The sequence below is a fragment of the Nuphar pumila genome, chromosome 2 (genome assembly GCF_984573655.1).
Source record: "Nuphar pumila chromosome 2, dmNupPumi1.hap1.1, whole genome shotgun sequence".
NCBI classification, from domain to species: domain Eukaryota; kingdom Viridiplantae; phylum Streptophyta; class Magnoliopsida; order Nymphaeales; family Nymphaeaceae; genus Nuphar; species Nuphar pumila.
This window is the reverse complement of record NC_143250.1, coordinates 74,439,904-74,463,143: the sequence shown is the minus strand read 5'-3', so window position 1 is coordinate 74,463,143 and position 23,240 is coordinate 74,439,904. Positions and strand designations below refer to the sequence as shown.

At 38.2% G+C, this 23,240-nt stretch overlaps 1 protein-coding gene across 5 annotated transcripts; it reads right to left on the bottom strand.

Annotated features, from left to right (window-relative positions):
• Positions 1 to 2,034: 2,034 nt before the first annotated feature.
• LOC149845774 (uncharacterized) lies at positions 2,035 to 16,000 on the bottom strand. 5 transcript variants are annotated; one of them, XR_016430219.1, is made up of 5 exons: positions 15,803 to 15,991; positions 13,569 to 15,701; positions 12,219 to 13,288; positions 3,108 to 3,952; positions 2,035 to 2,271 (listed from the first exon to the last, which is right to left on the bottom strand). XR_016430219.1 is itself a non-coding variant. In XM_089995994.1 (4 exons), exons 2-4 carry the CDS (start codon positions 15,315 to 15,317, stop codon positions 2,154 to 2,156), a joined length of 2,937 nt encoding a protein of 978 aa, XP_089852120.1. In that variant the 5' UTR covers positions 15,318 to 15,701; positions 15,803 to 16,000; the 3' UTR covers positions 2,035 to 2,153. The 5 variants fall into 5 exon arrangements, 4 of the variants coding, with proteins under 4 accessions (XP_089852120.1, XP_089852117.1, XP_089852116.1 ...); XM_089995994.1 differs by lacking the exon at positions 3,108 to 3,952 and having other exon boundaries at positions 15,803 to 16,000; XM_089995991.1 differs by lacking the exon at positions 2,035 to 2,271 and having other exon boundaries at positions 2,831 to 3,952; positions 13,569 to 15,706.
• Between the last annotated feature and the right edge of the window lie 7,240 nt (positions 16,001 to 23,240).

The following is a 23,240-nucleotide window of genomic DNA, read 5'->3' as shown; positions in this document are numbered from 1 at the left end:
GATCAACCCTCCCTTTCACAACTCGGGCACCTGGTTGGCCCCTTAATCTTTCCTCCTCTCACCTATAACAGGACTTCCAGTTCCTGTTCCATCGAAAAAGAACTTCCCAAGAAAATCCCCTTCTAACGGAGAAGGGAAGGAGGTCCTCCCTATCTCCCCACATTGGGATGTCTGATCATCAGAGCATCCTATCGCCCACAAGGCGATCTTTCGTCTATCTAAAAGAGAAGAGAGACCAAGCAAAAAGCAATGAGTTAAGGGATCCGATGGTTATTTCTAGTGCTCTAGAAGTTTGTTTTCCCTTTGAAAAAGATAAGGAATCGTAGGTTAGGAATCGGGATGGGTTCTTTAGCTATCTCCCCTTCCGTCTGGATCTGCATCAATAGAAAAAAACATGTTAGCGATGGGATCATTCGTCCCCTAAGTTTTTTTTTATCTGAGCACCATCCTGCACTCCTTTTTAGGGAATTCTAGAAAGGAATGCCCCGTCAATAAGAGCTCTTGGGAGTTATCCCCCATGTACCTTTGATCCGTTGAGTGAGAACCCTATCACACGAAACTCCTGAATCACTATGGCCGACTTTTGTCTCTGTTCGACCAGTCGGTCTCACAATCAGGCAAGCTTATACCATTATGCTCACGAGCAGAATAGACGCTTGAGCCTACCTTCACACACCTAATTACCCCTTGCCCCCAAAGAGTCGCCACATTTCAGCTTGTGCAAGGGGTAATGCCCATGAGATTTGAACCTTGATCACCTGCCTAGTGGCCTAGGTCTCATCCCAGTACACCAAACCCCTTTGGGGCCGAACACTGTTACTTAGAAAGGCTTCCCATGTCCCTTCACTTTCTGGAAAGCTCTTTATCACAAGAGCTACATCATCGATCTGTTGTGGAGAGTTGTGCCGATATATCTTTCAAGGGTTTCCTGGATTCTTTGTCTATCCCATCATAACAAACTACCCACCGAAGACGATTTACAATATCTTGGAATTTAGTTTCCTAACCACATAACCGCTGTTTCATTTGCAATTCGGATGAGAAATCAGCTCAGCACTTATTCATTTATTTTCCCCCGGTTGCCAAGGTACGTAACCTAAGTTACATCACTTTCATACGCAATGTGTGCTAATCCACACCTTAAGTTGACAGCTTCAACTTTCGTTTGCCATGCAATTCAACAATAACCGGTTGCAGCAATATTGGAAACAGACTTTCCATATAGTTGTTTGGAAGATCTCATTCGCAATAGCATTTGCCAAAACGAGGCAATCTAATCTACCAGTAGATTACAACCTGAAAATTGGGCTGCATGTCGTAACAACTTTCTCAAGCTGCCTATTGAATCATGACCTGCTCTGCTGACTACTATTAAACGTTGTTGAATCTTGTAGGTCTTCCTTATGCATTAAGGGGATCATAGGAAGAGCACATTATGCCAGAGACCTACAAGATTCAACAAATTCACTTCTACCAGAACTACACAGCTTTGCTGAGATACCATCCTTGACTGACCTAGGCTCCGTCCCTGTCTCAGTCATCTCTAATAATTGCAGTTGGATAACCTGGATCTGATCAGTTGTATCAGGTCTAAAAAGCCTGCAACCTGCACTTTGCCCCCTTCCCATAATTTGCTCTCTGGATGCAGGTCCTATACTATGACTCCATGTTCTACCCATATGTCTTTTACTTGGTTCAGAAGAATAAACCTTCTGACTGGAATATCAACAATGATTTTGCAAGTTAGTTACTTGTATCTTGTTACCTTAGAGAGCAAGGTATCCAACTGCAAAAAAAAAACAGATATGAAAGCTCACACAAGTTTATGTTCTGACTTCCCCGGCTTGATAATAAAAAAAAAAAGGTTTACTTTCGGTCGAAACCCAAGCACAGTACATGTTCATATGAACGAATGTTATATGGTTCTCGAATGGCTTGTTAGGTACTTCGGATTATCAACTCAACACCAGTTTGATAGGTTAGATGGATGTACGTCCTAGAGTGGTTCGCACACGAAGAAGAAAAAAAAAAGGATGCACAATGCCATCTATGGATATTCTAACTCATTGAAATATGCTGAGGATACAAAGCAACCAGTTTTCACCTCTCAAAGAGGTGGTTTGCCTTTTGAGCATAGTTGTAACCGTCCTGTTTTATTTATACGACCAAAGAGACTGTACATCTGGAGTGGAAAAAAGGCCTCCGATGTGTGGCCTCGGTGGTGGGGAATTTGCTATAACATTTCCCGTCTGATGCACAGCCCAGTTGCTCCTGCAAATCAGCAATAAACACAAATTTAAGTTCTGTAAATCGAAAGGTCTAACTCTGTGCGTGTGCATGTCTACGTAAGCTTTCTAAATTTATGAAACTGAAAAATATAGGCATGAAATATTATGGTAATATCATAGGACAGGAATTATTTTCTCCAGCATTCCAGGAGCTAAGAAGATAGTTCAACATTCCAGGAATCCACGATAGAAACAATTTTTTTCTTCAAACAATGAAGTTGCTGAGTGGAGGCCCCTACCCTTTATTGCACTATGAACATTACAAAATTTACACTTCCAATATATCAGGAGGTTTATCTTTTCAAAACCAAACAACCCCATCGTGTAGTTTGTATAACATGTTACAAATTGTTGGGCTAGGTTTATAGCCTGTAAAAAATAATCAATGAATGATCGAGGACATTTGACGTGAGAGGTAGCATAATTGATAAAAACAAAAGTTTCTGCAGAGACATCATGCTATTGTACTTCCAACTCTCAGCAGGATATAGCCATCTATTGTAGACCATGATATTGAAGAGGCTAATAAAGCCAAAAAGTGGGAGAAACAATTGTGTTTGTACTACCGTAAGGTTCAAATATTACAGAGAACTGGTTGCAGTAGATGTCCAGTCACATCGCACAGCAAAAAAAAAAACAGTTCTTAATGTCTGAACAATAACCAATCAGCCTTAGAAGACAATATTGGGCAGTCATCACAGAAGCACTCAAAATTAACAAGTTCTTGCACCAAAATATGAAAACAAAGTAAAGTCTTTTCAGATCTTTATGACTACAGCTATTATTATAAGTACATGCTCAAGGCTACCAAAGGCCTACCGATATTCCAGAACATATTGGACATTATTTACTCACTGCCTCAGGAAGGCCCATGTGATTCTCTTTTTGACCACTCGCCATCTAAAACCCATAGTTAGTTCAGAATTTTCACCGAGCAGTCGAAAGCACTGCAGCTCTTCATGGTCTTTGTCTTTCCTCTTTATTCACAAACAGTTTGCTTTCCTTGAATCAAAGATATTCTAGGATGGCAGGATTTCAAGATACAACTGGAATGAGAAGCTCAAATTATGCAAGTACTCCACAAAACTCAATCAAAGCAACAATATCCTATCTTAAGATGGCATGCTATGGTGTTTGGTTCTCCATAAGCATGGGAACGTGAAAATCATTCTTCAAAGAATCTTACACACAGCCGTGCTAAATACACAATGGTGCCTGATGCATGCAAGATGGGAGCACATGTCCAGTCCCAGTCAATTTCATCCACAGATGGAGGTATTTTACTCGTTAGCAATCTTAAGACCACTTAACCCCAAGTAATCTCTGCACCAAAAGATAATGATGGCACTGCATCTATAGGACAGAATATTCCTCCCTTCGACCTCTAAAGGCTCTACCATAACTTACCAGCTTCAAGCATAAACACCCCAACCAGTTGATTGGAGCTTTATACCAGCGGCTGCATGGATAATGGTGTTTCAAAACTTTCTTTCTCTTAAAAACCTCTATACAGTCCATGACAAATTGGATTGTTAGCCTGAACAACAGCTCTAGTTGTGCAGATACCCTCAATTTTTGCAACATTTTCCAGATTGCCAGCTACCATCTCTCCTAACTTGTCATTTGACCTCTCTCCTACTTTAGTACAAAAATAGCCAATATTACTGCAACGACAAAACAAGTTGTAATAAGTTTTGGCATGCCAGCAACAGTTCACAAAAAGAGATACATATTGAACAACAAAATTCTCTAAAAAGATGCCAGACAGCAACAGTATCTCCACAAGTGACTACTCCAGAAAGATGGATAACTAGTCATTCACTGGCACGAACTAGAACTTAAACCAAGTAGTTCAGAGGTAATGCAACTCTAGAAATGATTCTTAAAGGACAATGAACTAGTGGACTATCCCACCATCAAGAGTGCTTATAAAACGCTTATATACATGACCATGATAAGTTCCAAGCTGCAGAAAGTTGATCAATAATATAGGTTATCAACAGATTGATAACATCAAAAGCTTGAACCTGTTGCTATCCGCTTTCTGCTTCTCCAGATGATGTGGAATATGGGTAACTGAATAACTGGCTGCAACAGTATCTCAAACAACCCAACCAAACCTGGTTTTAAGAGTAAAAATAGTGGGAGATCCCTGAAGGGTAATCCATGCTCAAACTTTTTGTTCCCTTTTTGGTCTTCCAGAAGACACTGATTTAAAAGAAGAAACTTTTATTTGAACCACCTTATATGGTTTAAAGCTAACTTGTCAAAAGGAAAGAACCAAATATCAGATGACCCGACAAACCAAAAGTCACTCATTGAGGATATTTTCAAGGGAAATTAAACTAACAGTGCACAGAAAACCCTAGATAATACCAAAACAGAAAATCGTACAACATGCTGCTTCTCATGTCAAGGCAAGACAACCAAAAGGATATCTAACAAGGTCATTATCACACTGAAACTGAGGCATGAAAAAAGGCAAAGGATTCTCAAATGAGACTAGGACATCATCCCATGTATTTTATTGTCTAGTAACAAACTGCTAGGCTTGTAATACAAGGAGCTCTCAACAGCACGAAGCAAGAAGCAAGAAGCAAGACACTGTTAAGAACCTATTAAAAATTTAAAAGGGACAAGGATTTTCTAAATTCATTTACTGCTGCCTATCTTTCCCAATACTTTACTCTGATAAAGCCTTCTATTATCCTATACTCAGAAAAAGGAGATCCTGTTAGTTACAAAGAGAAATGGAGGCATTCTCATAGAAAAGAAATAACCAGATAAATTTGCCCCAAAAAAATCCTCTCATAAGAATGAATCTCACCGAAGATTGAGAGAAAGAAAATAAAAAATAAAATCATATTTAAATCAAATATATGATGACTGGATGGCAAAGTCAATAAAACGAAACTGAGAGTCGCAAGTTTTTAATAACAAGAGAGGCTGCCCCAGCTTCACCATAAATTGGAGGGAGAGAATAAAGTAGGAGAATGGAAAGATAGAGTGGAGCCTCTAGGAATGAGGCTTCTTAAAAATGCTAGGCTGGATGGGTGGTGGTGTGGGTGTGTATGCATAATTGTATGAACATAACACACCAAATAACTACAAGACAAAAGTTCTATACCTCATAGTAGTGACCAGACCATTTTTTGCACATGAAGGATCTGATGACCTTAATATGGGCAAATATTTTATTTGCAAGTCTGAACTTAAAGGAAAAAATTACTGAAACATGCTTCAAAATTATTCATCAGGTAGTCATAAAAATGGATTTCATTACAGAAGATATTAAGAAATAATTGACTGAAATGTCATAGCTTTCCTATCAAACATTCATGAGCAAGCCAATGATGTCAGCATCACTGTCACCCGATATTTTGAAAATATCTCAATATTATCAGCTATTTCAAGTTAGCCGATACTATCGAGAATATATCACGATAGTTTTTGAGAAAATTCTTTTTTTTTAGTTTGCATTTCCTATTTTTTATTTCTTTTATATTTTAAAACCTTTAAAACATGTTTCTTTATATTTTTGAAAGAAAAATAATGAAAAACTTATTATTTTCTTAGCTTTTTGTTGTTATTTATATTTTTTTCAATTTTTTAAACTCTCGAAATTTTCCCAAGATTGATCAACTTTTGAAAATCTCTCCGAGAAATTACCTTTAACGATAGCGATGGCTATGGTCAGCATCATGAGGGAGGGGCAGATAAGAGAGGAAACTCATGAAAAATTAGTGAACAGAATTCTCTCCCGTTCTTTTGTATCCCATTTTTTTCTTCTCATAAACTTACCAAAATACTTACATTATATTTGACATCTCTTGTTATAACCTGGCCTTTTGAGAAAGCAGGGTGAACTCAACTTGAATGAAGCTCTTGCATAACATGAGTGCCCGAAAGTGGCAACAAAGGGCTATTTTTGTATTTTTTACATACGCTTCTATGTTAATGCAATACTCATACATGGTCAAATCGGTTCTTATGTTTGTTTACTTGCACAGTTTACACAGAACAAACCATGGACCAAGGAATCTTGACCAAAAATACTCAGATCTGACATCCAAGGATCTCAGTCCGAACCCACCATTGGACTTTAAATGGTGGAAGGGGGGATGGGTTTTGGCCTGAAATGAGGATCCTAAATCCTCCTCCATTTGAATGAAGGTTGGATCAAGGAGCAGGCTCCACTCCTCGATCCATGGCAATCAAATGCACCCTCAGCTTTCTCTTTTCTTTGGACTTCTTAGATTGTATTAAGGCCATCCGTCCGAGTACCCTGAAATGTACTTATCGATTTTCTCCTTTTCTCAAAGATAGAATTAGCTATATCAAATCAGACATCAGTATGGGTACAGGTGTGTGGTACAGAGGGTATGACACAGGAATTATAAAAGTATGGGCAGGGATACAGCTATATATATGTTCTTTGAGAAAATTTATGTATGCATGCATGTGTGTGTATCAAAAACCATACAAGAATGGATGAAAACAACCTTTTATGCACCTAAAAAATGTATGTATATATATATATATATATATATATATATATATATATATGTGTGCATGTTCCTATGTATGTATGCATGTGTGTATCAAAAACCATACAATAATGGATGAAAACAACCGTTTATGGACCTTAAAAATGGACGAAAACATATAATTGTTCAGGTCTGGATCAGGTCAAAACCAAAACTGGTCTGACCCGTACCCAATGAAGTACTAGTATCAATATCCATGTCAACACGGGCACAGCACCCTTCTTGAAGTATCCATTACATAGGACCAATGGCACTGCTTTTGACAATCTCAGGATTTGAGTGTCCATTTGTAAAAAAAAAATCAACCAAAAGCAAGCAACAAATCTCATTTCTCTTTCATAAAGGAAAAAAAAGAGATGGTTAAAATTGACAAGACCTGTGTTGACATCAAAATTGGATATTGCTGACTTCATCCATATAGGGATCAACAACCAGCCCACATGTCCAAGTCCTAAGACCTAGCCAACCACTAGGGTTTAGCAACACAACTGGAAAAAAATGTTGCTAAGTGCTAACTTGAGTGTTTGTTGATCCTGACTATTGCCTTCATTTACTCTTTTTTTCTTGTTATTGCTAGCCCTTACTTCCATTTTTAACATGTTATCTTAGTCTTGAATCTCTTGATCTCTTATGACTAATCTTCATTCTTGCTCTTGAACCATCAATGTCTTTTTTATCCTGGAAATTGACTCGTTCCAGTACCTCATATGGAATGTCCAATCAATCCATAGAGTATAGAATTTAGATCTAATGGGACTTTAAGATGGTTCTAATCTCATTCCAACACAATGCATTAAGAAGAGCAATGCTAAGGGAGGAAGGCTATCCTTTCCCAATACTCATTCCTCGCATATCGCATCTGATATTGTCTAGACAAGATGTTGGCAGAATCCATCCTTTCAGGTAGGGATGCACAACGAGCCGAGCTAGCTCAGGCTCGACCCATTTAACTCAGCTCGAACTCATTCGAAAAACTAACCTAGCCGAGCTTGAACAAGGGCTCAGGCTCAATACACGTAAACGAGCCGAGCTTGAATAGGACTTTCAGCTCGAATAAGCTCAATAAGCCCGATTAAGCTCGGCTCACATGGTTATATAAAGGAATTAGATTTTATATATTTATTACTTTGTTCATAATATGGTCACAAAAAGAGGTCGCACCTTAATGGTTTAATTGTTGGACTTCTTTGGAAGTGGCATGGGTTCAAATCCCACGTCTTCCTCTCTTTTAAAAGGGCTTTTGACACAAATTTCAAAACTTTGAAAACCTTTTTTAAATTAAAGGTATTCAGCTCGAGCCGAGCCAGCCCAAGCTCCGCTCGAACACGGCTTGTGTGCATCCCTACTGTCAGGATACACTGACTAGTGTTGAAGATGTTCTGACCACCATCTACTCATAGGTGTCTGAATCTCAAACCATGCACCTTATGGCTGAGTTTCAAAACATGAAGAGGATGAATGTCTTTGGAATACTCAAATAAGCTGAAAAAATTTGTTGAACAATTGGCTCCAAGGTTGCAAGTAGCATATCATTACTCGTATCAGTCGAGCCCAAAGTTAGATACATAGTGTATCGTAAAAAATCATAATTTTTAATAACAATTTTTCAAAATATTAAAAAAAATCAGAGAAATTAGCAAAAAAATCATAACACATGAAACATTGATGAATTGCACAAAATACAACAATAAAATCACATATGAAGCATTTATGCCTTTATGAGTTGCATAAGACATCACAAACATCAACTAATATAGTTTGCATGCATATCTCACAAGAACAATGAAAAATATTAAATATCTTGCAATTACGAATATACCACAAGACTCATACTTTAATATTATATAAACAAAAACAAAATAACATTCAACAAATAACCAAGTCTTTGAAAATCGCTCTCCCTTGTGCACGGATCGGCCCCCAAGTCTTTATGAGTTGCATAAGACATCACAAACATCAACTAATATAGTTTGCATGCATATCTCACAAGAACAATGCAAAATATTAAATATCTTGCAATTACGAATATACCACAAGACTCATACTTTCATATTATATAAACAAAAACAAAATAACATTCAACAAATAGCCAAGTCTTTTAAAAATCGCTCTCCCTTGTGCAAGGATCGGCCCCCAAATCGCTCTCACGAGTCATAGGTGCATGGATACCGGCCCTCAAGAGGTTTTTAATAGCCTCTACACAAATGAGGAAGGCGGCCCTCAAGAGGTTTTTAAAACCCAAAAAAGGCAAAAATACAATTTGGCCTTTTTTAAAGTGCATCGAAGGTGTATCGTACGTACACCGTGCATCATACAAAACGGTGTGATACAAGGGTGTATCGTATGATACAAGATACGATACACACTTGTATCACGATACGAGTTTGTGTCATATCAATTTCGCCCATAATAATGATATGGTACGATACTTAAAACATTGGTTGGCTCTCATTGGCCAACCTATAGTGCCTCTCGAGTGTCAACCACAAATTTCCACTTTAGAGGCCTTATAATCAATTCTTTTGCAATGCAAAGTGGTGCATGTTAATGACAAAAAGAAAGAACAAAGTTTCCATGATGTTTGTGGGCATGACAGGTCTGCCAATGTGTGTGGAGGAAGAGGTCATAGAAGGAAGACCAACATGAATGATGACAACTGCCTTTCCCTCAAAATAATCAGCCGCAATGTAGTAATCTTGTAAAAATTTCAGTGGTGATGCAACAAATGCCATGTGGTGATAGTTTTGTTCAAGTCTTTGGTGGCCAAGCCCCTTGGAAAAAAGAATTTTCAGCTACAGCTCAGAAAATATGAAGCTAGGCCCATCTCACTTGGAATGTAGATTTAGAGGCAAGCTATGTAACACGGACTCTTCTAACAGGGCACCGCATCCGCATCCAGGCGGGTGCGACACTTGGACACAACTTCCTTTGTGTTAGGTGAAGTTAACCACATTGAGGTCTATTTCTAACCAAAAGTAGATTCAGTTAACCGTAATCAAGTCCATTTTTATCTAATATTATATATATAAATACATAAATGCACACACATACACGTAGTGTTAACTTAAAACTGTTAAAAAATTTATATATATACCCTCCCCGCACCCCTGCACCCAAGTTTTTTTAAAGTGCTGCATCGCCGCACCCGCACCCGCACCCGCACCTATGTGACATAGGAGGCAAGCGATCATGTGACTAGTAATGTAAGATTTTCAATTCAAAATATTTTGATGAAAATATACATGTCAGCAAGAGCCCTGTGTTTCAAGGAAAAGGAAGGAAAGTGACCCTCGTAAGAAAAGCACACTCTTCAAAAAAATCTCAAGGACGCGTGAGAAAGTGCTTCCTTGGGTGAGGTATGAAACCATTTCGTAGGTAATACATCACTTCCTACGAAAATGGTGGGGCTCATAATGCAAACATGTGCTTCATACATGGTAGGAACATGCCCACTTTTGTATAAAACAGGCCATTTTCCCACCATTTTTGGTAAAAAAAAAGGCCCCAAAGAAATCTGAAAAGTATTGAAGTGAGATGCTTGGGGTTTGAATTCAAATCCTCCAAGCTCTAGTTATCCTCAGCAGATGACATTTTCTGGAGTAAACTAAAATAAAGTATCATGCAGGTCTATGGCACCAAAGGCTTGTGCAAAGTAAAATGCATTCTTGAAGTCATTATATTCTAAAGGTCTGCTGCCAGCTTTCATTTTTAATAGAAAATCAATTAGTAATCACTTGAGTTCGATGTGTCAAATATGTAAGAGCCACAAACTTCCTTTTCAAATTCAAAATAAAAGAATTCCCTTCAAAATTATGTATTCAAATATTTGAAAGCCTTCTCCAAAAGCATCTTTCTGCCCCTCACTACTATAGTTTTCTCCATTGATGATACAGTCATTTTACTTGAAACTTTTTTATTAAACATAATTATGAGTTTTTGCATATCTTGTCATTTTCAACTTCAAAATAGATTCTCAACTAGCAATGTAAATTCCAAACTGATGGTGAGGGTGAACATGGACTTTCACAGTCTAAAATTGTCCGCATGAACATGGGATTTTCCATCTCAAGTCTTGCCCACATGCCCAATAACAAAACGATGCTGCTGAAAAAGAAAAATAAAAGACACTGACATGTTATGGAAAGTGGCCTAATCATGATTCATACGAGTAAAGGCATGAGTAGTGGATGAGGTGCTTCACATTGCCGACCATGTCATAAACCAATGAAAATGTTAAATGTTATATTGGAGACACCCTTGCGAGGATATAAAAATTTGGAGTGTATTTCTTATGTGGATATAGATAAAGCTTTGAGAGATAAATTCTCTACTAGAGCTCACGCATGTCATTTTTGTGGGATTTGTTGATGACTATAAAACTAAGATACAATAGAAAGACATTATGATCCCTAGGTGTGATATTGAGGAAAAATATTTTTAATTTGAACAAATCCCAAGGAGAAGTACTGGTAACTGAGGACGATTTAATATCCAATAAAAGGGATACTGATAGAATGAATGTCATTGCTTCAAGGTAGTTTGCAAGAAAATTTAGACAACACAAATAGTTCAAATGAAGAATGCCATGACATGCACATAAACGAGGCAAAATAAAAGTTCCCAATGAGCAACAAGGGCAGGAAATCATGAGCAACAATTAATAAAATGGACAGGTATATCAAAGAAGGTTTGCCATGACAAAAAAAATCAACAGAACAAGCATTAGAAGTGCAGAACGTGCAAGAGAAGCCTACTATAAAGTCCCTGAGCAGGTCTAGCAGGGACACACACCCCAATAGAAAGTGGGTCAAGTATGAAACTTCAAATGTTGGACATCCAAATTTTACGGCAGCAGCTTAAAAAGTAGAAAGGATGATAAATTACCTTTGACGTATGTTGCATAGGTATGAGTCAATGTATAGGGTATGACACCTAAATTTCTAAAAGCATGAGTATATCGATAAGACTATTATATATATATATAATGTCTATATATTTATATATATAGAAGTATTATCCTTTTGTAAGAAAAAATTGTATAAACGCATATATATATATATATATATATCAAAACTATGCAGTAGATAGTCTGCTACCAAGCATAAACCTTCATATAGAAGGCAGGAACAAGAAGATTACAAGCATATGTTAAAGATTAAAAAAGCAGGATATATTTATATAAACTGTGCAGTAGATCATGTGCAACTAATCATACACCTTCACAGAGAAGACAGGAAGGAACAGAAAGATTACAATCATATGTTAAAGATAGAAAAGGTAGGAAATCTAGAACTAAAAGCATGGTTTCTTATTTTAATTAAGAACAGCCAACTCCTTGTGCAACTACAAACGAGATCTTCAGACAAAGGGTTTGATAGCGCACCTGGACCAACAACTGCCTGGAGATGGTTCAAAAGTTTGACCCCCAGTGGGTCTGGATGCTGTATCATAAGTAATTTCTTTATTAAGAGAATTTTCCATATTATGCTGGGAAAAATGACCATCCCCATCCAGCAGAGGCTGGAATATGGCTTTCTGCTGCCACAGATCTTCACCATTCAAACAACGACCAAGAGAATCAAATGTCCCATCCTTTGGATCATATCTGGAGAAATAACTCTGAGGAGAATCGGAAAAGGTAACTAGCTGATCTTCAGTTGTAAATTGGGACTGTGAAATTACAGATGCACGAGGCGGAGGATGCAAAATGTCCTGATTTGTTGGATTACTATTTAATGCAGGTAAAAGCCAAGCAGAAGGATTACCAATTAAACCCAGCCCGTCCTGAACAATTGGTGGTGTATCCCACATCTGCCATGTGCCTTGTTCATGCACATTGCTGTTACCATCACATGACTTTGGGGTACAAGGAAACTGTCCAGAACCGGGATTCGTTTCATCGGCATATCCTTGCGGCAACAGTTTGGTGACAGGGGATTCAATCGGGGAAGGCCGGACAACTTCAGAGGAAGTTGACACTTTCTTCAGTGTATGAGGTCTTTCTAGTGTTGTATCAGCTAAAATTCCCACTCCAATATCCAAAGAGAAATTATCAAGGGATTCTGAAACAGGCCCAAGCAAAGATACAGGATCCGATACATAAGCAGTGTCATCAAATGATTCACCCCTCTCCATTATGTTATCAGGCAAAGAATCAACCAGGGGAAAACGGCTAGATTCAAATGCATGCATAGCCATTGAGCAATCACCCATCGAGCTAATTGGAATGGCAGGAATGGTTAACGGTGTTGAAAATCCAATCATATGCTGATTGTGAGGCAACTGAGCAGGTGAGGCCTGTTCTAAATGACAAGTTCCAGCTTCTACCTGGATGTGCTTTGGTTTCATCGGGGAATCAGGATTTATGTTAGGCAGCACTGAGGTGGTCTTTGCCCTTGTAAACAGATGCTGCCATGATTTCTTTGGGGCAGCCATCTGTGATTGTGATTCTACCTGCACATGGAGAAATCATATTCGAACAGTAAAATTTAAAAGATTCAACTACTCACACCTAATTTTAAAGCATGGAATTTTCTCTGGTAATACCTAAGAAACATCAAACAAAGAAAAAGTTGTGCATCACAGAATTATGGCAGAGAAGATAAATTTCCATACTCAACAGTAGAAGTTGCCTTTTGTTCATCAGTGAGCTAGTTTCTCCCTAGATGCTAGATGAATACATTTTACATCAAACTAAAGATAAATAATAAATTGTAAGGGGATTGCAACTTACGGTTGATTGAGAAGTATTGTTGAAGCTTTTACCATCTCCATTCACTGATGAAGGCGTTCCAGTCTTATATTCATTTGGATGCATGTCTGAGGCACTGGAAAAAGCAGGAGTTCGCTTTGGAGAAGTTTCTGAGCTGTCATCAATCACCTCAGCACGAAGTCTTGATGGAAGCATTCCATCCCAAACAGAGATGGAAGTGAACTTGGGTTGTTGAATAGGAGAGGAACCATCACTAGCATGTGTATGCACATGATCCCCAAGACCAGGCTTGCTGACTTTTGTGACAGAACTTTGAGCACCAGTTTGAACGCCTCTTCCAAAGAATGGGGTAAGTGCACTTCCACCAAGCGCTTTAGAGGAAGACAAAAAGGAACCCTTCATCCTGTCAAAGTATCTAGAGGCACCAATCTTACTGACATTATTCATAGAGACTTTTCCGCCATGCCCTGAATCTGAACCATGGGTCCTAAAGTTTTCAGCTGATTTCACTTCTAATGCTTGATTCACAGAAGACTTTGATGGATCCCGCCTTTCACTGTCACTCTTTTTATCAAAATCACGCTTCTTCTCATTTTCCCTGCTACTCCTTCTTTCCGCCTCCTCTCCCTCAGAGTTGCTTCTCTCAGTAATGGAAAATCTATCTTTCTCTTTGGTTTTCTCATATCGCTTCCTCTCGATCTCTTTCTCCCTCTTATTCTCTCTGTCCTTCTCCAGAACCGAACCCTTCATCTGCTCCTTTTCTGCCTCTGTTTTCTCATCCCGCAACCTTCTTCTCTCCTCTACAAGTCGAGCAACTTCTTCTCTCTGCTTCCTTTCTTCCTCCTCCAGCATTTCCCTCTCTAACCTAGCCTGCCGCTTCTCCTCGGCTTTTCTGCGTGCTTTTTCCCCTTTGCTTTCTTGGAAACTTAGACCAGCCTCACCCTTTCTTAATGCAGTCCTGTGCTCTGAATCAGAAGATACATCTTCTCCCGATGAACCAATCTTGAAAATCCTCATCCAGATCCACCGGACGCTCACACGTACAATACCCAAGAGTCTGACACCAAAAACAGCAACACCAGAATAGGATTTCTCTGTCAAACACCGGTTGTCACCTCCAAGACATGTACCACCAAAAACACTGCCGTTCTTTCCCCAGTAACTTGATCTTCCCGGCAAAGTTCCTCCAGCCCAATTCCCATTCTCTGACCAATCACCGCAGAACCACCCGTTACCACTGCTACTCCACCCCCGTCGTTCCATCCAGACCTTTCCATCCCAGATTTTCCCACCCTTGCCAACCAAGTCAACCACCATACCTGAATTGCCGATCCCCTCAATGTTTTTACAACCCAGAACCCCCCCAGGTATATCCAGAACGGGCCTCCTAGAAACATGGCCACAGTAAGAACACATGAACCTACCGCCGCCAGGATTCTGTTCCCTGTAAGCAGCCAGGCAATTCCTACACTTACGCGTCGCTGTTTTCCGCAGCTTCTGCATCTCCATAGCTTCAAAACGCCTCTTCTCCCTAAGGAGAGCGCTTCTGCGAGCCCGCCAAGACGACAACTGCGGCATCAAGATCTCGTACCAGAATAGCGTGACCAACAGAACAAAAACACAAGCCAATCGAGGGGACGTGACCTCGAACCTGAGCGCGGGGGGCAGCAGCTGAGAAAGAGCCCACAGCCCGATCAGAGGGATGACCAACCACGGCAGCATGGTCGCGATCCGCCGGGACCACTTCTGAACCACGCAGAGTATACACATTATCCTCTTCCAGAAACCCTAACAACACCCTCCCACCGGAACCTAATCTCCAGGTTCCTGAACCCAGTGCAAGCGAGAGCGGAATAAAAAAAAAAACTTCCTCTTTTCAAAACTTCGCCCACAAGAAACCCCAGCTTGCCGAGACCGCGAGGATCGCCCAAATTTACGAAAAGCAAGGAAGAAGAACCAACTCCAATAACAATTACAATACCAATTACAACCAAACCGCGGAATTTCACGTTCGAGCCGAACCCACACGGCTGCGCGTTCAGCAACCGATCACGGAACCCAGATCGAGAAACCCTAACTCGAGGAACCATTCAATTAACGTCTTCAGATGCAAATCCGTGTGAACCATGTCCGATGGATGCTGACGATGACGCCCTTCTCTTACGCCCATAAGAACAAATCAGATGAAATGAAATGAAACCCTAGAGAGAGAGACTTACAAAAAACAAAAGGCTCAAAGTCCAAAAGTCTCTTACCACATTTATTGTTTTACGCCTGCCCTTTTTTGTCTAATTCCTAATTTCTTCCTTTGCTTTGTTTTTCTCTATTCTCCTCCTCCTCCTCCTCCTCCTCCTTCTTCTTCTTCTTCTTCTTCTTCAGCAGCGATCGGAAACTAATTCATCAAACGGCAAACAGATCGATGCTGATGCCATATGAAAACCCATGACAACCAAAGGATAATAACAATAACTCTCTCTCTCTCTCTCTCTCTCTCTCTCTCTCTCTCGTCGTCGTGGAAGGAGGGAGAGGGCGAAGACCCTTTACTTATCATTCAATGTGATCATAATAACTCTAACGAGGCTGTGGCGGTAGATTAGATAAGGAATCCCGTGTGCCCTTTCTGAAGCCGAGACGAGCCGGTTTTTATGCGTTTTAAACCACCCGAGCTTGTCAGGCCCAGGTTCGAGCTTGGCTTTATCCATACTTTAGCCTTTTTGTTTTTTCATTTCTTTTCCCTTCCCTCCCTCCATTTTGTTTTTTCTTTTCCCTCCCTCACCCACCCACCGCAACCTTCTTCTTTTTTTCTTAATTTTTTTTTAAAGTCGAGAAAAAACACCTTATCATTGGTCATATTGGTAAAACCGAAGCAGGTTATATGTCCCCTCCTCCCCCGAAGACGCATTGCTTGCTACAATGTGTGTTCAAGGGTCCGAATGATAGCCACGTATATAAGCATGTGGGGCTCGTATCCCCGTGTATGTCAGCATCACTTAGCATCGGAGTCCAGTGCGATTGCAAAGACTTAAGTACTCTTTCCCGCCATTCTCGTCATACAACAATGATTCAAAAAAAGAACAAAATGTCCTTCATCTGAAAAAAAGAAAACGATGGTTTAAGAAAAGGACAAAAATATCTTTCATCCAGAAAGTCGAGGATGATGTTAACTCTTCAAAGTCCAAATGTTCTGTTTTCACCCTAAGCAATAAACTTTTGCACCATCTGCTGTAACAGTAGTTCCCTTTGACGACGCATCATTTGTCGTCGTCTGTTGTCACTTGACTCTCCTTTGTCGTCATCTACTGTCACTGGACCCTCCTTTGCCATCGTCTGATATTGCCGAAGCAACCTTTATCGTCGTCTGCTACCGTCGGAGCACCCTTTGTCATTGTCTGTTGTCGCAGGAGCATCCTTTGTCGTCATCTGCGCAGTGACAGCATCGTTGCCACTATCGGCTACATCTACCTTCTGGGTATTTTTCCTCCACTTTCGGATTACCAAAACTTATATCGTTTCGGTGAGTTTCGTGTAAGGTTTTGTTATGCAAATAAATCGATTTGTAAATCTGAATGCTAAATCTTACAACTGGTTGTACTATTCATGCTAAATAACACCTATTTTCATGCTGAAACAAATCGATTTGTACCTATTCACCTTATGGGTATCGAAAAATAGTTAGCACGATTTGTTCTTATGAAGTAACAATGATTTATATGTTTGAAGCAGTAACAATTTATTGAAATTACCACGATTTGTACTTAAGTTTGATAAATCATACAACAATGTTTACGTATGAAGCCCAAACGTTACAACGATATGTACTTATGAAGGTTATGATTTCTACAACGATTTGTAAGTTTGAAGCAGTAACGATTTATACATTTAAAGCAACAGTGATGTGTATTTATGAAGTTACTTCGATTTGTACCTAAGTTTGTTAAATCTTACAACGATGTTTACTTATAAAGGCAAATATTACGATGATTTGTAACGTTGGTGATTATTTAATGAATGGGATAATTTGTATTATTATATACTTGGGGAGGCGGTTGTAACATATAATGATGTTGTTAAATTTATGTGTTGTGCAGGTTAGCAATGTCTAAAGCTCGTCATACAAGAAATCCCCCATTGTTTGATGTGATGACTATTAGAGAAATTATCTGTTAGTCCTATCTATATGAGCGCTATGAAAGGTACCAAAATATAATGAAGATTAAGAATGATAAAGACAGGGACAAAACATTGGAATTGTATAATGCGGAGCATTATCCATCAGATATTGAGGCTGAAGAGCAAAGGAAGCATGAGGAAGAACTAAAGATGATGAAGAGAAGGAAAAGCAAAGAAAGAAGGAGGAGGAGAATGAAAAGCAAAGGCAAACGAAGAAGGAAGAGGAGAATGAAAAGCAAAGGCAAACGAAGAAGGAGGAGGAGAATGAAAAGCAAAGGCAAACGAAGAAGGAGGAGGAGAGGGAAAGGTAAATAAAGAATAAGAAGGAGGAAGAGAAGGAAAGGCAATTGAAGAAGAAGGAGGAGGAAGAGAAAGAAAGGCAAATGATGAAGATAGAAGAGGAAAGGCAAAGGAAGAAGCAATAGGATGAGGAAGAGAAGGAGAATGAGAAGGAGAAGGAGAAGAAGGACGAGGAAGAGAACATAAGGCACAGGAAGGAGAAGGAGGACAAGGAAGAGAAGGAAAAGCAAAAGAAGGAGAAGGAGGACGAGAAAGATAAGGAAAGAGAAAAGAAGAAACAGAAGGAGGAAGAGAAGGAAAGGAAAAAGAAAAAGTAAAAGGTAGAAGAGAAGAAAAAGGAAAGGAAAAAGCAGGAGGAGGAAGAGAAGGAAAGGAATAAAAAAAGAGGAGAAAGAGAAGGAAATGAAAAGGAAGGGAGAAATTGAAAAACAGAGAAGGGAGGCGAATGAGCAAATGAAGGAAGAAAAAAGGCAAAGGATGGAGGGAGGGGGTGAAGAGGAGAAAAGTGTAACCGAGGTACGTAAATTGATCATGTCTGTTACGATTTATTGTGATAGTTATTATTATGTATAGTGATTACTGTGATAGCGATTACTATGTATAGTGATTAATGTGATAGCGATTACTATGTATAGCGATTACTGTGAACTATATACTGTGATAGGTATTATTATGTATAACTATTACTGTGATAGCGATTACTATGTATAGTGATTATTGTGTATAGCAACTATTGTGATAGCGATTATTGTGAATGATTTACTGTTATAGGTATGATTATATATAGCGATTACTGTAATAATGATTACTATGTATAGAGATTAATGTGATAGCTAGTGTGCAACGATTATTATTTATAACGATTACTATGTACAACGACGTGTAAAAGTACAAATAAGATTAATTTTGATTTGATAAAAATAATATGTTATTTTGTGTTACAGGGAGGTTAGAAGAGAAGTAGAGCACCAGGTGAAAAGCTCAGAGGGTGGTGTCAGTGGCTTGTAGTTCTGTCATGGTATGGACAGCTGAGCAAATATCAGAAGAATCGATTATGAAATATGCACTTCGACGGCCTTTTGGACCAGCATTATTTTGAAACGTGTTGGAACACCTGTGATCATCGCAAAATTTTTCCTCTTTCGTGGTTTCTTTCTCTTCCTTCTCTTTTCCCTTTTCTAACCTCTATTCTCCTCCCTTTTTGAAGGGAGAAGAATAAGAGAAAGAAAAGAGAAAGAGAAGAGAAAAGAAAGAAAGAAAGAAATAGAGAAGAGGAACTATTTCGCGGGTTTTCACCTAACCTTGATTTGAAAAGTATTTAGAAAATTACTCGCCTCCGTTTTGAAAATATTGCGGGAAAATGGAGAGACGGGATTCGCTCGTCGGTACGAGGTTCGACCGTTCCTGGTGCCTTTACCAGGGGTAATCGAACCAAAGATCAAATCTATGCCTTTTGCTTTGCCTAAATATAATCTAAGAATTTATCTTAACTCTAAATGCACAAAGAATCATATTTGTGCAATGCAAGGATGTATGCTTCTTTTGAAAAGATATTTTGAAAATTCCCAAGTGTTCTGAGATGAGCTTTGATAAGGGAGTGAAGAAATGATTGAATCTAACTTAAAACTTGAGATAGATCAGAGAAATTCCAATTTTTTGGAGTGAATCAGAGTTTGGAAGGATAGATCTTGACTTTGAGAAAGAATGATTTGAAGTTTTGAAAATGAAGTTTCAAAGTCAGAAACGGACTTTGGATTTAATCATGGATTTAAGAGAAGAAGATGAAATTTTGAAGTGATATTGAATTTGAATTTTAGAATGGATTTGAGAAAATCAAGTGGTAGAAAATATAGAAATGGATTTAGAGAGTTCAAATGAGATCTGGAAATGGACTTGGATTTGAAATCTAGATTTTGAAATGGAATTGGATTTTAAAATGGATTTAAGATCTAGGATCTGAGATCCAATGTAAAATTGGGTTCTGGATCTTAAGATGAATTTAGATCTGAAGTCTGAGATCCAAATATAGAGTTGGAGTCTGGATCCTAAGAGGGGTTTGGATCCGAAGTCTAAGATCCAAGGTGAAATTGGATTCTGGATTCTGGATCCTGTAAGGAAATTGGATCTGAAGCCTAAGATCCAATGTAGAGTTGGACTCTGGATCCTAAGATGGATTGGATCTGAAGTCTGAGATCCAAGGTAGAGTTGGACTCTGGATCCTAAGATGGATTTGGATCTGAAGTCTGAGATCCAATGTAAAGTTGGACTCTGGATCCTAAGATGGATTGGATCTGAAGTTTGAGATCCAATATGAGTGTTGAATCCTGGATCCTAAAAAGGAATTGGATTTGAAGTCTGAGATCCAATATAAGTGTTGAATCCTGGATCCTAAAATGGATTTAGAGTTAAATTCAGAAGATGAATCAAGAACTTCCAAGTTTAATTTTGAACTTGGAAAATGAATTTTAGAAATTGAATCTTGAATACAAATGAATTTCAAAGTTAAATTGGATTTTTAAGATAGAATTTTGGAATTTGAAATACAAGATGATTCTGAAGTTCCAAAGTCAAATGGGACTTTGAAATTGATTTCTTGAATCCTTTTGAGAAATAGAATTGAATTTGAATTTATAAATAGGATTTGATCTGAGAAATGAAGGAAAAAATTACTTGGATTTTATGGAAAAGAATTTAGAAATATGATGCAATTCTATCTAAATGATGAATGAATTTAAATTTTTGATTTTGGATTTTTGAAAAGCTATTCCATTCTTTAAATGAATTAAAACCAGATTGAAAATATAATACATCCTTGACTATGGTCATTGAATGTATTATATAATAATCTATATTTAAATTCAAGAGAAGAATAAAATACATTTGGTGCTTTTATAGGATTTAAAATGAAATTAACTCTCAATATACCCTGACTATGGCCATCGGTATATATATTGAATTAATTCTAAGTTAAATTCTACTAAAAGAAGGAAATATCTGAAAATATGATGATTTTTTGAAGAAGATCCAGTGTGGATCCAATGTTATTTTATAAAAGGTAAAAATCCTAAGTCTTGTTTATATCCCGACTATGGCCGTTGACGTAAATCATCGACTTAGGACTAGTTTACCTCTTATGAAATGGTGCACGTGCCATTCGTGTTTCACCATTGTGAGATTTTGAGAAATAAAGGAAAAGTGCATGAAGAACAAGTAATTCATGATATTTACAATGTTCATTCATTCTATTTAAAACAGGAAATGTAAATTCTCATTGATATCTAACTATTACAACTTGGGTTTGAATTGAAATGATAAAATTCCTATCTTAGGAAGGAGATTGATGTTCCCTAAATTTTCCTGCAAAACAAAGTTAGTACGAGGCAAGGATGGAAGAATATGAAAATATCATATCTACTACTTCTACCTATATGTATATATATATATATATATATATATATATATATATATATATATATATATATATATATATATATATATATATATATATATAATATGCCTATACTAATGAAGGACCTCTATATGAGGAAGAATGCTTCATATGGCCAAGGCGATGAACGTTGAGGTACATGGGTGTTGGAGGATGTGGAATGTGAGAGGTAATAGAAAGGGCGGAATTTTTGATAGATTTTTGCTATAGTGAACAGTGGAATTAGCAGCAGATGGACTGAGGAATGTATGGTCAAGTGAAAAAGTGCACAGGTGGTGGTCGTGGCAGGCAGAATGAAGGAGCTGTTGTATACCTATGAATGCTGGGAGTTAAAGATGAGATGGTGTGGGGAAAATGTGGCAAAAGTCACCATTATATCAGTGTTGTGTGACATCTGATATAAATAAGTGATGGAGAAAATGATATATACATGGGATGACTGTTGAGAATGGATAGAGTAATAAATATGAACCTGTACTGATGTAGCAGTGGATAGATACTATATTGGGGGATGAAAATATGTGAGAAAATGATATTTTGAACAAGTCGGGTGGAGTGTTTCACCCATTTAAGGCGCAGTTGAGCTTGCTGCAAATGACATCCGATTCTCTTTCAGATTCTTGCTAGACTTCGAAATGATGTTGGTAATAAACCTAAGGCTAAGGCAAGGATTTCTGTGGTAGCCAATACTACCAGGCCGATATATCATAGGCAAAGACTATGTAAATTCTATTGCAGAGTTTATGAAAACATTGGGTGACTACTAATGGTTGGGCAAATTGTGAGATATAACATAGTAGAGCTACACTGAAGAATGGAACAGAATGCAAGGGGTACAGAAGGGGGGTAAAGAGAATGTGCGATAATGTAAATGAGAACGCATGTACTGCAGTGAGTGAAAACTGCAGAAAGTGCGGTGTATAGGTGATTAAAAAAAAATGCAAAAGTACAGTATATGCAAATGCTGGGAATAGTATGGTATATGGAAGATGGAAACTGTAGTGTTGTAGAGCATATGTGAAATATATGTTTTTAAATGATATGCAAGGCATATAGGGAATGAATTTTATGCAGCTAAATGTCATAGCACAAATGGGGATATATATAATGTTGATAAATTATCACAAATGATCTTATTTGTACGAAAATGAGGAATGTACCTGATTTGCTAAAAGGGACAACTGTATGTATCTTCCGCAAATGAGACACATATACAGGGATTTAAAATATACATGAGATTGGAAATACATTTAAAGACTGAGTTATTTATGTGAACAAACTAAATATGCCCATGCAGTGCTATGTGTAAATGAGTAAGACAGGTGGGTGAAAAGCAGTAAAGGGAAGTTTAATAGCATAAACTTTCAAAGTCTAAAATGATTCAAGATACCATCGACCAATAACAACTCTGTTGAGCTAATGATCAATTAAGAAGATGATACCAGATATGCAAGCATCCAACACTGTGACTGGATAAACAAATAACTATACAGTCAGACCGTCAGTGCCTCCAGCCATGTTCCAGATATATGGTATAATCGCTTAAATAAAGACTCAATAAAATTTTCTCCAGCGCATTTTGCAAAAAATTATGCTTTAGTTCAAGGATGAAAACCTTATTGCCAATTCCAACAACTTCCATGCTTTTGGTTCACAGAAGCCTCAAGTATGCAGGAATACCCAGCCTTCTATATTCCCACTTTTGTTCCATATGATGCTCAACAACAATAATAGCAAAATTTAACCTTCCCAATTGAATCAACCAACCCTTGATT

Bases quoted from the DNA above. Each gene is read 5' to 3' on its own strand.
- LOC149845774 (XM_089995991.1), bottom strand. From the start codon at position 15,317: ATGTGTATACTCTGCGTGGTTCAGAAGTGGTCCCGGCGGATCGCGACC. The intron at 13,289-13,568 runs GTAAGTTGCAAT...CTCCATGTGCAG, and splicing joins ACAATACTTCTCAATCAACC to GTAGAATCACAATCACAGAT. The intron at 3,953-12,218 runs GTGCGCTATCAA...TTGTCGTTGCAG, and splicing joins CCAGGCAGTTGTTGGTCCAG to TAATATTGGCTATTTTTGTA.